The 14,507-nt window shown below is 46.7% G+C and overlaps 1 protein-coding gene across 1 annotated transcript in view; it reads right to left on the reverse strand.

Moving 5' to 3' along the window:
- KAZN (kazrin, periplakin interacting protein) overlaps nt 1–13,978 on the reverse strand; it is a 185,979-nt gene extending 172,001 nt beyond the window's left edge. Inside the window, exon 1 of the mRNA XM_066982279.1 lies at nt 13,491–13,978. Within this exon, the coding sequence (XP_066838380.1) occupies nt 13,491–13,608 (118 nt within the window). The 5' untranslated portion in view covers nt 13,609–13,978. The remainder of the gene's footprint in view (nt 1–13,490) is intronic.
- Nucleotides 13,979–14,507: the final 529 nt, after the last annotated feature.

The raw sequence follows: 14,507 nt of genomic DNA on the forward strand, positions 1-14,507 counted from the left end.
CTGCTCACGTTCCCATAACAACAGAGGAGATGCTCCAGCAGCAACCGCACCTCGCTGCTCACTTAAAACCGAAGTAGCAAAGGGTAACCAGATCTGCTAAAATACTTTCAGGATCCTCAAGGATCCTTCCTCAAGAACTCAGTCTCACAGACAGCAAAATACATCTGCAGTAACTCTTACATTCATCCAACATCTATTTAAGGTGTTGGAGTTTTTTGCTTCGTTGTTTGTTTAATATGAATGAAAACATAAGCTATTAAAGCCAAATACAGAATTCAGGCACAAAGCTGGAAAAAAAAGTCTTGTAGCCCTTAGTTTTCCCCAAATCACATGTAAGCTTTACATATTTAAATTCATCAACAGTTTTGCAGCTCACAACCTCATTTTCTACATGGAATGATGCTGTACGCAGTAACACAATGAAGCCTAAAGCATTGCACAGAAAGACATAAATCACACCACACATCATGAGCTGCACGGGTGAGACACAAGCAGCAAAACAATAATAGATATGTTCATTATGAGTTCATAAAATGGATTTAAAAATGAAAACCTGGTAAAGGTCACTGGAAATACAGCAAGCAAAGCAGCTAATACTTGTGGAAGGAATCTTGCTCTTCCACAAAGATCTGCCACTTATTCAAGTGGCTAATGCATATGTCTTGACCAAAGGTCTCTCCAATTTGGTCATATGCCCACAGACTGAGTTAATTATGTATAAGTTTACTTAATTATTCATACATTTATTCGCCACGCCAGCCTTAGAAAATATGGCAAGTGCTATCCTTCTGACACACTGCTCTTTACTATAACACAACAACCCTAGCAGCTTCTATTTCTTTAAGGAAACAATAGATACAAGGTTCCTACTTCAAGCACATACTTGAAGAAAACTTCACAACACATGCAAAAATAAACCCCGAAGGGAAGTGTCTTAGAGCAGACACACTTCTTTCCGTGCTGTAAAGCGGATGAAAGGAGCCATCCATCAGTCCAACAAGCATCGCAGCCCCCAGGGAAGTGCAGATTATGGGTTTGAGGCTGTAACAAGGGTGACTTCAAGGAGATGGCTACCATTCCTCACACCTGTGCACTCTGTTCTTTGGTTCCTACCGTGTCGGATCCTCTACCAAAACTGGGCTGTGGGATGGGAAGGTGGGATGGGGACAGAGCCAGGGACCGTGCACTGCTCCTCATCACATTGGTCCTTCAATTGCTCGGCACCTGGCTTAGCTGTTCTTAGCAAGAGTGCCATAAAAATGTTGTCACGTCTCGGTGACAAGAATTGAGAGGTCTGAGCAGAGTGTCAAGCCACGGAAAATCATTGTCTAGATGATGCATTAGAGTGCTAATGGTTTAGACTTGCAGAGGGGGAGAAAACGGTAATGTAAGCAGAAAATGGCAGATGGAGTTTATTTCCTAACATGAAATGTCATCTCTAATTCTCAGACTGCTTATGGAGAAAGGTTAGCCTAGCCCCAGGCACGCTGCTGACAAACAAATCAGTGGGTCCAAACAGCGCCAGCCGCCCAGCGCCCGCCGCTCGGGCTGATGCCCCCCACTGCCAGCCTGTGCTGCAAAGCATGCCGAGCCCCAGCTCACTGTGACTGCAAGGCTGACGCAGTGGTTCCTCACGTTGCAAGTGTTCAAGGCAAGTCCCTGCCAGCCCAATCCCTGGGAATGCAAAAAAAAACTGACCCCTCAAGGTGCTTCTCATCTAGCTAATGGCCTGAGCACTGCCTGCAGGGACAGACGGAGCACAGCGACGGCTGAGGAGCTGCAAACTTCAGCAAGGAGGGATCAGAGAGGTTTCCAGAGGAACCATCAGTGTGCTAAGTTCCCAGGCTGAGAGCTTGCAGCTGGTTCTGAAAAATCAAACAGCATTTCTGTACCTACCGCCATAAGGAACAGACACTAAAAAGTTAACTTTCTTGGGCGTGAAACGTGGCACGTAATTTTGGGTCTAGGGCTACTTCAGCTATTCCTTTCGAAACTTCTAACAACTAACTCTGGAAAGCCATCTGTTCATGTTTTAACTTTATTGGAAAAGCAAACTGGACCACTTAGCTACGTTTTCCCATCACAAATACAACTGAATCAATGTGAGTCCGCCTGTTACAGCAGCTGAAATAATTTCGCTGTCTGTCCCTGGCTGCGTCACTCGATGGCTGGCTTATTTAAACCTTCATGCCTCAGGTTTGTCATGTGTAAAATGGGAATAAACAAACAACATTTCATCAAGTGCTGGAATATTTATTAATCCCTCACGTTATTTGCGCTAATTAATAATAAAAGAGGTACTGAGAGCAATTCCCCAACAGGATTACCACTGAATTATGAGAGTAATTGTTCGCGAGAACTTTATTTGGCTAAAACCTCTTCCCTGGCAAGAAATTCTGTGTGCAGCTCGCCCTAAGCTCCAATCACATAATCGTTTTAGGGTGAGTTATTTCTGACCTGGGTAACTCCACGCTGCCTTGGGGTACGGCAAGCAGCTCCGAGCAGCAATTTCATTTTCCTTGCGCTGCATTATACTTGCCCACAACACAAAGCCCTTTGTCATTCCCTCCATCACCCTTGTCCCAGCCTCAACCCAAAGCACGCACCAGGCAGAACCCTGCAGTCAGCACAGTGCACGGACCCCAGGTCACCTCAGGACCATCCACTGTAATATTAAGCTGAGTTAAGTCACCTTGCTGCAGCCCAGAAGAATTTCCAAGATTGCCTCCAATAAAACTCAAACACAGGGTGCAGGTACATTAAAAACAGACCAACACACACCTTCCTGATGAATTTTAACGTGGACTGATACCCAGAAATGTGAGGCACTTGATGTGACACATATGAATTAAATTAAAAACTGAGAAGAGCTGAGATGGGGATACCTGCTGCCAGGCTCAGAGCTTTTGCCCTGCCCAGTTCTACTGAGACCCTGATTAGAAAGATAAATACGAACCAAAACAAAAAGAATAAGTAATTACTGGAATTGAAAGCAAGGGCCAAAAAGAAAAAAACAGCAAAACAAAATTTTCTGCAAGACATAAATCATAGGACACCAAAGCTCCGATTTTGATTTCCAATTTTTTCCCCAATTTTTCTTTTTACTGCAGGTGAAATCTCCAGCACCGACCTCATACAACAGAACACTTATTCAGCTTCAAATTCTCAGGACACATTTATACCAAATTTGGCCTATTTGATAAACTAAATGTTGCTGATAGCAATTAAATCATATTAAATTACCCTAATTAACCTGAAATGAACCCAAATCTGTACAGATTAGCTAACCTGACACAGCTAGCATCTTGCGGATTTAGGTTTTTGCCATGGACCTGCTGGGCTCGTTTTGCGTGCCCCATCGAGTTCCCAGGTCCAGGGGCAGCCCCGAGCTCCCAGGGGTGGGAATTTGGCCTTCAGGAGACTAGCAGTGGCAGAGAGATTACAGGAAGCATAGAAAAACCCCAGCATTGCCTTTTTTTTTTTTGATGCAGCAGGAACATTTTTGCATCCGTAGACCACAGACAAAATCGGCTCAGAGCGAGCAAGCTCTGCCTTGCAGCGTACTCTGCCTCCCTCTCCTGGCCTCTTCCCAGGCACTGTGGAAACAGAGAACCGTACAAAGTTAAGCAAAAGCAGCATTAGCCAGATTAGGATTCTTGCTCATTTAAAACGACCAAAGCCTATAGAGCAGAGCCCTGAGGAAATCCCTTCCATCATTAGCTTACCGACCCCGCGCTGAGACTTGCAAAAGCAGATTTTGCCACGGACTGGCAGCTGTAAAAAAATGCCCAACAAAAGAAAAGATAACAGACAAGCCAAAATACCAGTAATCCCTGCTTAAAATCACAGGCATGGCTATTAAAGCCTAGCAATTTCCTCTCGGCCTTCCTTAGAAGAAATGATTACCATCACGCTTCCTCATTAATCATTTTAACCTATTACAGGATGCACTCCCAAAGGCAAAGAAGAAAAAAAAGCATCGCTCTTAATCTGGGATTCCCCAATTCAACCAACAAGAATGAAAGCAGCTGACCAAGGGAAATATGGTCAAGTACAACAAAATCCCTCCTTCCGCAGGGAAACTATAACTTTCCTGGAGAGCCATCCAACAGCACCAGGGCATCACTAGGTAACTGAGCTCTAACAGATAAAATGGAAGAAAAAAACACACACACACACACACCAAAAAAAAAAAGACATGTACTACTTACAAGGCAAAGCAGCGGCTCCAACCCGCTTTCATGGTTTTGGATGGGTAAGGGTAAATGCACGCCTAATCGTTGGCAAATTTTGAAGCATGGGTGCCTGACTTCTAGACGTACATGGAGTATAACAAAATGCTGAACATCAATAGTACAATGAGCATCTTGAGAATCTCATTTGCATTTTAATATTTTTAATTAAAGGTGTTTACCTTTTTCCATATATTCTTGGTGAACAAATAGATATTTAAACGGGAGAAAGACCACCAAAACAACAGCACTCCTTTTGGCCACTTCTGGTTCTAAGGAATATCACATTTTAACTCAAAATCCAGAAAAATCTCACATATGAAATGCCTTTTCTGGTGTTCCTAGATTTGTATTACTCTTTACGGGAGTCAATCCAATTTAAGCAATCGTGAATGTTAAATTGCCTTTATAGTTCATTTACAGTTTGCCTTGGAGATAAGCAGCCTTTTGGTGCCTGCAGAAGGAGAAGCAGTTCACTCCTTACTGAAAGCAAGTCCAAGCTTATCAACCCAGGTGGCTGACGTTTATAATATTTGCTCTACTTACTAAGTATTTACAAAAGCCCTAGTTCTTGGATAAAAAAATAGCATGAAAATCTCAACTTTTATTAATAAACTCCGTCTATTTACAGAGGAAGCTTAGGAACATAAATCCAAACCTAAGATGTCTTTTTCCTGCTTTTTTTTTTAAAGGCACCAACAACTAACTGTGTTGGGGCTGCCCACACCTGCAGCCCAGCCAAACCCACGGGGGTTTGCAATGAGGGCTCATCAGTTTTCACGTCAGCATGCTACCAGCATGTTAACACACACCAAACGGATAGCTAAGCCTCAGAAACCCCTTCTGCAATAGGAAATACATTCTCCAAGCTGAATACTGAGGTCTACAGCTAAAAGAAATAAATTAATTAAAATAAATAAATAAATAAGCAAGCTCTGTGTTTCTTCCAGAACTTTGGTCTCCTGGGAAGGCTGTCACCCCCAAGGTGGGACCAGCAGCGTGATGAAGACTCTGCAAACAAACTGCAGCTCCCTTGGGGGGCGAACCTGGCAAACGGCTGAGCAGAGGCAGCCAGCGCTCCAGCGGCTGGGAACTGAGGGTGCAGAGCGTGAATTAACCCATGCGGAGCTCTGTGATGCCACAGCCAAGTCGCTCTTAATGTTTCCAGTTCGTTTAAGAGCACTGAGGCACTCGTGCACAATGCTGCGCCTGCCCCACAAAGCTCACCCAGGAAAGCATCGAGCCCTTTGTGTCAGACCTTTGTCAAGGAAGCCTTAAATACTGGAGGAGAAACAAGGACGAGTGAAAAGAAGGGACCCTGGAGGTGCTGGGGCAATCGTGACAAGGGGCTGACAGCTACTGCTTTGGGAGATGTTAGCAGGGCTGTTGGAGTGCACAGGATTTGTCCTGCCTTGCTGAGCCCAGGCAAACACAGCTCAAACACCGCTGTCGTCCTAATTCCCCAGACACGGATGGGTTTGGATCGAGCATTATGGACATCACGTAACTGGCTTCGAGATAGGCAGCAAGAAACAGTAAATGGCGTCCACAAGAGGCACGGACCGAACAAGGAGCGGCGCATGAACAGGGAATAATTCCCATGAGTTCTGCAGGCTGGAGGACGGGCAGAGCCGTCCATTTTCCTCTCCCCTCACCAGCCACACAGCAAGGCAGAGCCCATCAACCTGGGAGATCCCAGGACTGGCCACGGCTTTGCAAACTTTTGCGCTGTCCTCTCCCTGCTTCCCCCTTCCTGGCGGTGCCAGCATCCCTGCACCCTCAGCCTGCAATCCTCGCTGCTATTTTTGGCAAACCTGAGCTGTTTAATCTTGCAGAGTCACCGAAGCATGCTGTGCCTTTGTTTTGGTGTTTGCAAAACCAAGCTAATAATAAGCACCACTGTAAAATAACTTGAACAGCTCAGATGAGGGCATGAACTATTTTTATCCATGCAGAAGGATGCTGCAGGGAGAACAAAGTTTCATTTTGCTGTGAGTTGTGGCTATGCTCAGAGCTGATGCCTTTTGTTTTATCAAGTCTTTACAGAAACATTCTGAACTTTCCAAAATTTCATTTATTTACTTTTTTAACCACTTAGATGAGTGCTGTAATTGCAGTGCAATTAGCGTGCACACAGAATACAACCCACCACGCTGCAGACGACAGCAAGGAGGACTCCTGTCCCTGCAAGCTGCATCCAGCAGTCAGGGAAGATGGGAACAGCAGAAAAACAAACCGAGGGGATGCTCTGGAACTTACCCTCAGCACAGCAGCAGCGCAGCCAGACGGGCAGAGCAGCACCGGTGCAGAGCTGGTACTGGGCTGAGCGAGCTGCACCACAGGCAGGGCTCTCAGCAATTTGCTCCAAGGTCACCAGCTCGAGCTGTTTTGCACCGTTCAGAAGTGCTTTTTGGCTCGAGCCTTACATGCCAGGATTGCAGAAATGCCCAGATGCATAGCTGATAAGATACTCCTCGTCTGCAACCTTCTTGTTGTGACTCTTGGGGCACAGCTGTGTTTTCTCTTTCTTCAATTCCTATGCAGGAAAACCATCAGTTTCTGCATGCTTACCCATTTCTTCATTACAAGAGGGTTTGATGGCACTACACCTTTGTTCCCAAAATTAACAGCGTTGAAACGTAGCTTCCCCAGCTCATACCACTTAAATATTTTATCTCATTCACAAATCAGGATAACATAAATATGTTCCAAGAGTATTTCATTTTGGCTCAGCTGGAATGTTTTACTTTGGAAAAGCTCAAATGTTTTTAATTTCATGATTGCAGCCATCACATTAACGTGATAAAGTACGATGCCGTCACCTTCCATAACTGAAAGCTGCGGTGAGGGCTCAAATCGAGCACCTTGTGCAATGTCTCTCATTCCACTCTTTTTTTTTTCCAACGGTTGGCCATTAAAATTGCCTCAGAGACCCCAAAAGAAAGAAAGGAAAACCAATTCATGGTTGTAGTTGCAAGTCTCATCATACCCGTGCTTTCAGTTCATTATTTTGGCATCATAAAAATATGGTGACTGCGTTCAATCTGAAGGAATTATTACATCTTTACACTTTGCTACTTGCAAACATTAATTGACAAAAGCAAATTTGTCTGTCAAGAACAGGAATGAACACTTCCCCTAATTTAATCAGGAGTAAATCAGCTGGTGAGCCATTAGCACACAGATGCTGCAATAATTGAGTCCCTCCATTGAGGTGACAGGGAACAATTTATATTTTATTTATTCTAAGAAAGATTTTCAGTATTTCCTTTCTTTTCCTCTGGTATTTTCTTCTGCTTTACAGAGCAGCTATTTCCAGGGGACAGGGGAGCACCTAGATCCCTAGATGCCCATTTTTGGGGAAAAAAAAAAAAAGCTATTTTCCTCCTGGGGTGTACCAGATAATTGTCACTTTTTTTCTTATTAAATCCCTAGTAACAGCTCATTCCATCGGGCGGAAAGCAAAAAAAAATATTAGTGATCTTACCATTTCATTTCTGTGACCCCGTAATCTGTTCAGCTCGGGTGGGAGCACGCCATCTCCCCAAGAAGTTTTCTACATATTGCTTTTGGGGGAGAAATAACTGGGTTTTCCTGCTAGTGCTGGAGCTGGCCCTGGACAGAAGCAGATTATCTTGTTCTCCCGCAAAGCGCAAGGCTCAAAGGACATTTGGGGCAGTTTGATGCATTTCTTGTCATCTCAGAAAAATGGGATTTGGGGGTTGATGAATGCGATACCTCCTTCTACATGGACACAAAGAGCGCTACTTGGCGTGACACCGCCGTGCCCAGAGAGCTGCTGGGGCACAGAAACCTGGACCATCTCTTCCCTTTCTCCATCCCGAGGGAAGAGAAACCTCCAAGGGCAGGCAGATTTAGTATGAGAGGGGAAAAAAAAAAATCATCATTCCCACCACCTGCCGTCAAATTTCAGCAAAATAAAAGTCAGGCTGCAATTTGGTAAGGCTGCAGTAAATAATTCACTGGTCCAGGTTGCTCCGGGGCTGGCCAGCAGCCCAACAGCCCCCAGCATCACAAATCTATTGCCCAAGGGGACCAGGCTCATGGGGCTCTATGAACACATCTCACCTCACCCACCTGATGCCTGCTCTTACCTCGAAACCCCTGAAGTCTGCCTCTGCACAGAGCTGGCCGGTGGCACACCGATTAAGCAAGACCTCCTGCAATCATCTCGGAAGCAAAGTCTAATTGCTATACACACGCATCTTCTCTTGGGTCAGTATAAGCAGAGAACTGTTAGCGTGAAAAATTTATTACCGACTAATGCACATAGGAAACCTAACGTGCAAAGTACCAGAGAGCATGTTGCCAGCCCGGACTCGGCGTGGTCTTAAACCAGCTGATCCAAGCAAGTTTTATGCTCGCTGCCCGTGTTCTTGCCGCCCACGAGAGGGAAGGAGAGCTGCCCCAAGGGGCTCAGATGCTCCTGTGCTGGAGCCTGAGCTCACGGAGCTTGGGGACACCCAGGACCAGAAACTTGCCACAAGAACAAAAGCAAAGCCCAACCACCTGGGCTCCGGGTGAAAGGATTGAAACCAGATCCTGGTTAGCTGGTGATTAATTAAATCAAGAAAAAAATACAGCAGAAATTAAAGGACAAAAAAAACAAAACACACAGTAAATTGTCATGGCCCCAGCCTTATTTAGAAAGGTCAGAGATTTCCTTCAACATCTTGTAAAGGACAGATTTTTTTCTATAAATTCTTACCCAGTTGTCTGATGTAAACTTTCAACCAGCAATTATATTAGTGAAGTTTTCTTTAAAAAAGGACTTCGTAGAGATTTGTGGATTTGTAGAGCAGCCATCAGCGGGATGTGAAGTATGCATATTGGCTAATATATATATATAATTGCAAGATAACACATAAAAGTTTCAGTGCAACATCTTAAAACCCAACTGATTTTTCAGTTACTTAAGCCCTCTTGCTCATTCAGATCATATCTTGAACCAAGTTCCTTATATCACAACCAACGGAGAATTAACTGGCAAGGTATAAAAAACCTGGGAGCCTAACAAATCAGCAGCATCCATGAGCCAAAGAATTGATGGAGAATGACAATTACCATAATGGAGCAGTGAGTCAGAGAACAATACGCAGAGATAAGTCCAGAAAACTGCATTTTGCTGAACAAGATGCTTGGAATTTGCCCACGTATAAAGAAAGCAGTTTCTCTGCTAAGCTCAATTCCTCAGGGGAACCCTCAGCTCTCCTTGAGATCGAGTCTCACTCCCTGTACTCAATATTACATGGGGGGGGTGCAATACCCTTCAGATTCTCACCATCTCTCCCATTTTTAAGTTTGGTAGTTCTGGTTATAAATCTTTCAGATTTTTTTTTTAATCAAACTGTCAAATGGAAAAAAAAAACTGCAGCCTTCTATTGACAGCGTATTTTTGTTTGAACAAAATTTACAGCATGAAACTGTGCCAGAGTGAGGTGCAAATTCATGCTCCAGTCAAGAAGCATCATCCAGCATTGCCTGGTGGAGAGGACATCCAGCTGCGATGGAAGATTTAGCACTGGGTTATAAAGCCAGCCACCAGTTACTGCTTTTGGAAATCACTGGCTCTGTAGTTCGGATGGAGCAGGTGAAAAACCAAGCCAGCAACCCGCATACAAAACGGAAACCATATTCACCAAGCAATCCTGGATAGGAATGACCGTCCCTCTTTTGAAATTACACTCTCCTGAAAGGTGACTGTGCCCCCAGCTGACACTAAGCTCTCTCCTGCATCAGGCAAATTTAATGCACGTGGCAGCAAGGATTTACTGCCCTGGGTAGCTAGAGCAGTGTCAGCGAACCAAACCAGGGAGTTAAGCCAGCCGTGCTATAAAACCACAGCCTTTCTACCTGCGCTATATCCTGTGCTCAGTGCAAACACAAAAGCCCAGGTAATTGCAAGGAACACACCCCAGCAAACAAATTTTTATTGAGGCATGATAAATAGACGGCAAGCGGCAGCAGCGCAGTAGTGTACAGTTCCAAGGTAGAAGGCTCTTTCCAAAATTCATTTTCTATGCAACGTAAAAGTAAACGGCACTCCAGAGGTTAAATAAAGATCGAGGACTTGTGCAAAGGGCAGAACAGCTTCGGAGCAGGGCTCCCATATGACAACATACTCTTTAGACTAATACTGTCATTACCATTGCACTTCCTAGGGTGTTATGCAAATCTACAAACACAATGCATGAATAATCAGTCAATTATGCAGAATCAGCTGCACAGAAAACTTTTCAAGTCTTCTATCAAATGGAAAGACAAGCAGCTGGCAGGAGAAAAGTTAACTTTGAAGACGTTAAATATTTGTTTTTCAGAGCAAGTTACCGATACACCGCATTCAGAGAGATGTGCAACAGGGCAGGCTGCTCGGCCACGTGTCCATCCTCCGCTCTCGTTTTCCTGAGGACAGACGCTGCTACACAAAACCTAAGGGTTATTCTGCAAGCAGGCTCTTCTTGCAGGTGCTGTGGAGGAAATGAGTCCCTGTCACCCCGAACTCCCGGATCTCCATGCATAGTGAGCAATTCTCTCTTACAGCATTTGAAGAAAATCCCTGAAACTGAAGTTCAGTTCACTGCGACTCTCCAGCCTCGTCCTGCTCACCCAAAAATCAGTAGGCATCCCCATTTATACAGGGAGGACTTTATCTGAGAGGAAAAGCTCCTCCCTTGATTTCTTTTCAGCTAACAAACGTGACATCTTCAGAAAAATCTGGGAATCTTCTGGGCAAAGTCTTCTTCCCTTGATCAAAAACCTACTGAAGCCAACAGCTGGACTCGGATGATTTTCAGGTAGACTATGAACTTCACAGGCGTTGGTTCTGGGTTGGTTTTGTGATTTTGTTTGTTGTTTATTTTTGTGTTTCTTTGTTTTGTTTTGTTGGTTTGTTCCCACACACCCCCTTTCCCCCACTGGCATAAAAACCAGAGCTCCCTTTCTAGCATTCTGGCTTACTTGCAATGTGAAAAAGGCAGATGTGTAGAAAACATGAGATCTTTCCAGATGGTACCTGAAAGTTGTGCTGTCGAGTCTAATTTCTTTAGAGTTCAGCATTTCTCCAGGCACATAGTTTGACATTTAATTAAGGCCAGGACCTTTATCATTCAAGCACATTGCAGTGCCATTAAAAAAAACAGATGTCACTAACAATAGGAATGTGGTACTGAGTGTCTACAGGCCTTGCTTGTGAAGTCTGGACTGTAAGGTCAAAATTTGACTCTGCATAGCTCCTCAGATAGTGACGTTGCAAAGGAATCGCTGGGGCAAGACCTGGTTTTATGGTTTCTGAAGGACTTGCACAGCCCAACGTGATGTAGGGCCCTTTCACAGCTCTACCTCAATGTCATTTGTTCAGAGGCACAACTGAGAGTCTCCAGCTTTATGTCCCACACCTGCATCCTCTCCCTTTTCCTCAGGGCATCCTTCCCACCTACATCAAAGCCCCAGAGGACAGTGACAGCTGGGGTAGACAAGCTGTGCAAGGTCCTGTAGACACAGACCTATCCTCAAACACACCCACTGAAGTTCTGCTCTCACAGATGCTGAGTATATATTGCTGTTGCCATGAAAATAGGAAGCTCACATAGTCACATCACACGCACACTACCTACTCATTTCTCTCTGAATGTCAGCGGTATTCACAGCAGCATCCTTCCCTCACATTGCACCTTGTACCCTAGCAATACCTCTACAAAAGCAATCCCACAGAAAACCTTGTGGTTGAGTTACTGGGGAGGATTCAAAGGCCCTAACTTTGCAGACATCTGCCTTGGTGAGAAAGAGAAAAGAAGAGCAAACACCACAATATTTTCCACCAGTGCTTTCCCAGCTGGTTGGTCTTACTCGTGTGGAAAACAAACTGCTTGCACGGGACCAGGGCTCTCTAACATGTCTCTTCCATGTATAGCACTCAATGTAGTGGATCCACAGCCTTGGGACTGATTCCATACTCTGTAACATGAAAGATGAATACCAAACCCTCTTGGAAAACTTGCTGACATTTCCTTGGAGGCAGCACTATGATCACAGGCTTGATAAACTGAGCAGTCATCAGCAAACGAGTCGCTCTCCTAACTCGGCCTGCGAAAGTACCATGAGAGTCACAACAGAAGTCACACTGAGATCTGCAGCAAAACCCCAGTGTAAAACTTTTTTGTTCTGACTACACAGATATGAACACGATAATCCAAATGCGAGTAGTTAGAGAATTGGCTGAGGAAAAGATAGAGGAAAAGGGGCAGAGAAAGAGTGGACATTTTGGTGCATGTATCTAAGCTAATGTGTTCTCCAACGCAGCAATAAGCATAAGGCAGTACATCTCAAAGCGAGCACTGGAAATTCATAGTGAGTGTTGCTATCAATTAAAAAAAAAAATACACAGAACCACAAGCTTTTCACAACAGCCACGAGCAAACACATCCATTCTCTAAGCTTCTTGTCCCCAGGGATGGGAAAAGAGAGCAAGTCTCGTCAAAGTCATTAGGCCAATCCGTTAATCTTGGGAGCTCAGTTTGAAGGAGGACGCTAGCACTTAGCGGAGCAGCGCTTCATAGCACCTGTGCAGATCCACTGAAGGAAAACACCAAGGAAGATGTGGGTGCAGTCTGGCTACACACTCCCTCTTTAGTTACCAAAAGGTGTAAGCAACAGATAATCAGGCAAAGCCATGAGAAGTTACACACATGAAAATAATTAGGAAGTGGAACAATTTAGGTGCCGCAGTTACACAAAAAGCCATAAAGGGAAAAACCCAAATACTTTGTCTTTCACAGAACTGAAAACTAACAGAGAGCCTCACGCCTAGAGAAGCTTTGTGTAGCAAGTCCCCGTTCCAGACAGCAAGTTGACCTCCAGCTTACAACGTTATTTTGAAGTAATTCCTACGTTTGCATTTCGAAAGTTGCTGTATGTGTCGTGTACGCACCGAACCGTAACGACGCTGTAAGGCTCAGAGCACCTCGTTCTGCTCCATGCTAACCCAAAACACGCAGTAACCCCAACCCTTGCCTCAAATGCATGACCCCACTCAGACACAAGACTTTTAATCGGTTCGGGGAGGAGCTGAAGCAGGCGGACAGCCGCAACGGGGCTCATCCCCGCTGTCCTTTGGGAAAACACCGAGCTTTGGGGAAGGACCTGGGAAAGGGGCCGGGGAGGGAAGGGACGAAGGGCATCGCCAAGCCGCAGGCGGTGCGCTGGGAGCCGGGCTCGCCCCCCCCCCCGTCCCTCCCTTACCTGCTTCCATGAGCTGGCACTGCTGCCCGAAAACTTGCGAGAAGGTGACGGGGCCTGCAGGGCTGGAGGTCGCCGGCGAGGAGTCCATGGCTCTCTTCGGGTCCTTCGCGTTAGTCATGGGCAGAGCCCTGCAGCTGCCCGCGGCCCCCCAGGGGAGCTCCGTGCTCCCCCTCAGGGGGAGAAGCCAGCCGCCCGCTGCCGCTGGGCTCCGCCGGGAACCGGGGCGGGGGCACGGCGGGCACCGGGGGCTCCTGGCGCTGGAGGTGGGGGGGGGGTGGCTCCGGGAGCTGCCCTCGTCCCGGCTCCGAGCCCCAGGCTCGCTCCGGGAGGCCGGAGGAGGCTCCCGGCTGGCGGCGGCAGCCTCCGCGCCTCGTCCCTCCCTCACAAACCTCCCCCCGGCAAACCGGGCGGGGGGAAGGAGGGGGACGGAGGAGGCCGGAGCCGCGCTGCGATGCCGCCTCCTCCGCCCCGCTGCGGCGGCCCTGCCCCCGGCCTCCCCCCGGTGCTGCGGGGCCGCAGCTCGGCGTTAACCCCTGCCCGGCCGGGGGCAGCCCCCGCCGCTTCGCCTGCCTCGGCCCTTGGGCCCTGTTGGAACCGCTCCCTTGTAAACACCAGCCGGGTTGGGGGTGGGGGGATTGTTGGTTGGTTGGTGGTTTTTTTCTTCAGTGATGGAGGGCCGGGAGTTAACTCCCAGACCAGTCTGACACAGCTGATTCATCTTTATTTTTAAAATATCCAATGCAAAGGATGCTGACTCTGGGAGCTTTGCATAATTTTGCCCTCCGTGAGTCACTGGCACTGTCTTTGGGAGGACAGGTCACCAGCCCACCACAAAAACAGGCTGGGGCCCAGCCGGAGACAAACCGGGCAGGTTCCAGCAAGGGTCTGGCCGCCTCCAGGCCTCATTGCCCCTTCCTGCAGGCAGCCGAGGCCCCGGGACTCGCCCAGGGGCACAAGGAGAAGTTTTAGCAGGGGGGAATTGAAGCCTGGGCTGCTCACTGCCTCCAGCAATGACAT

The sequence above is a fragment of the Anser cygnoides genome, chromosome 23, assembly GCF_040182565.1.
Source record: "Anser cygnoides isolate HZ-2024a breed goose chromosome 23, Taihu_goose_T2T_genome, whole genome shotgun sequence".
Classification (NCBI taxonomy): domain Eukaryota; kingdom Metazoa; phylum Chordata; class Aves; order Anseriformes; family Anatidae; genus Anser; species Anser cygnoides.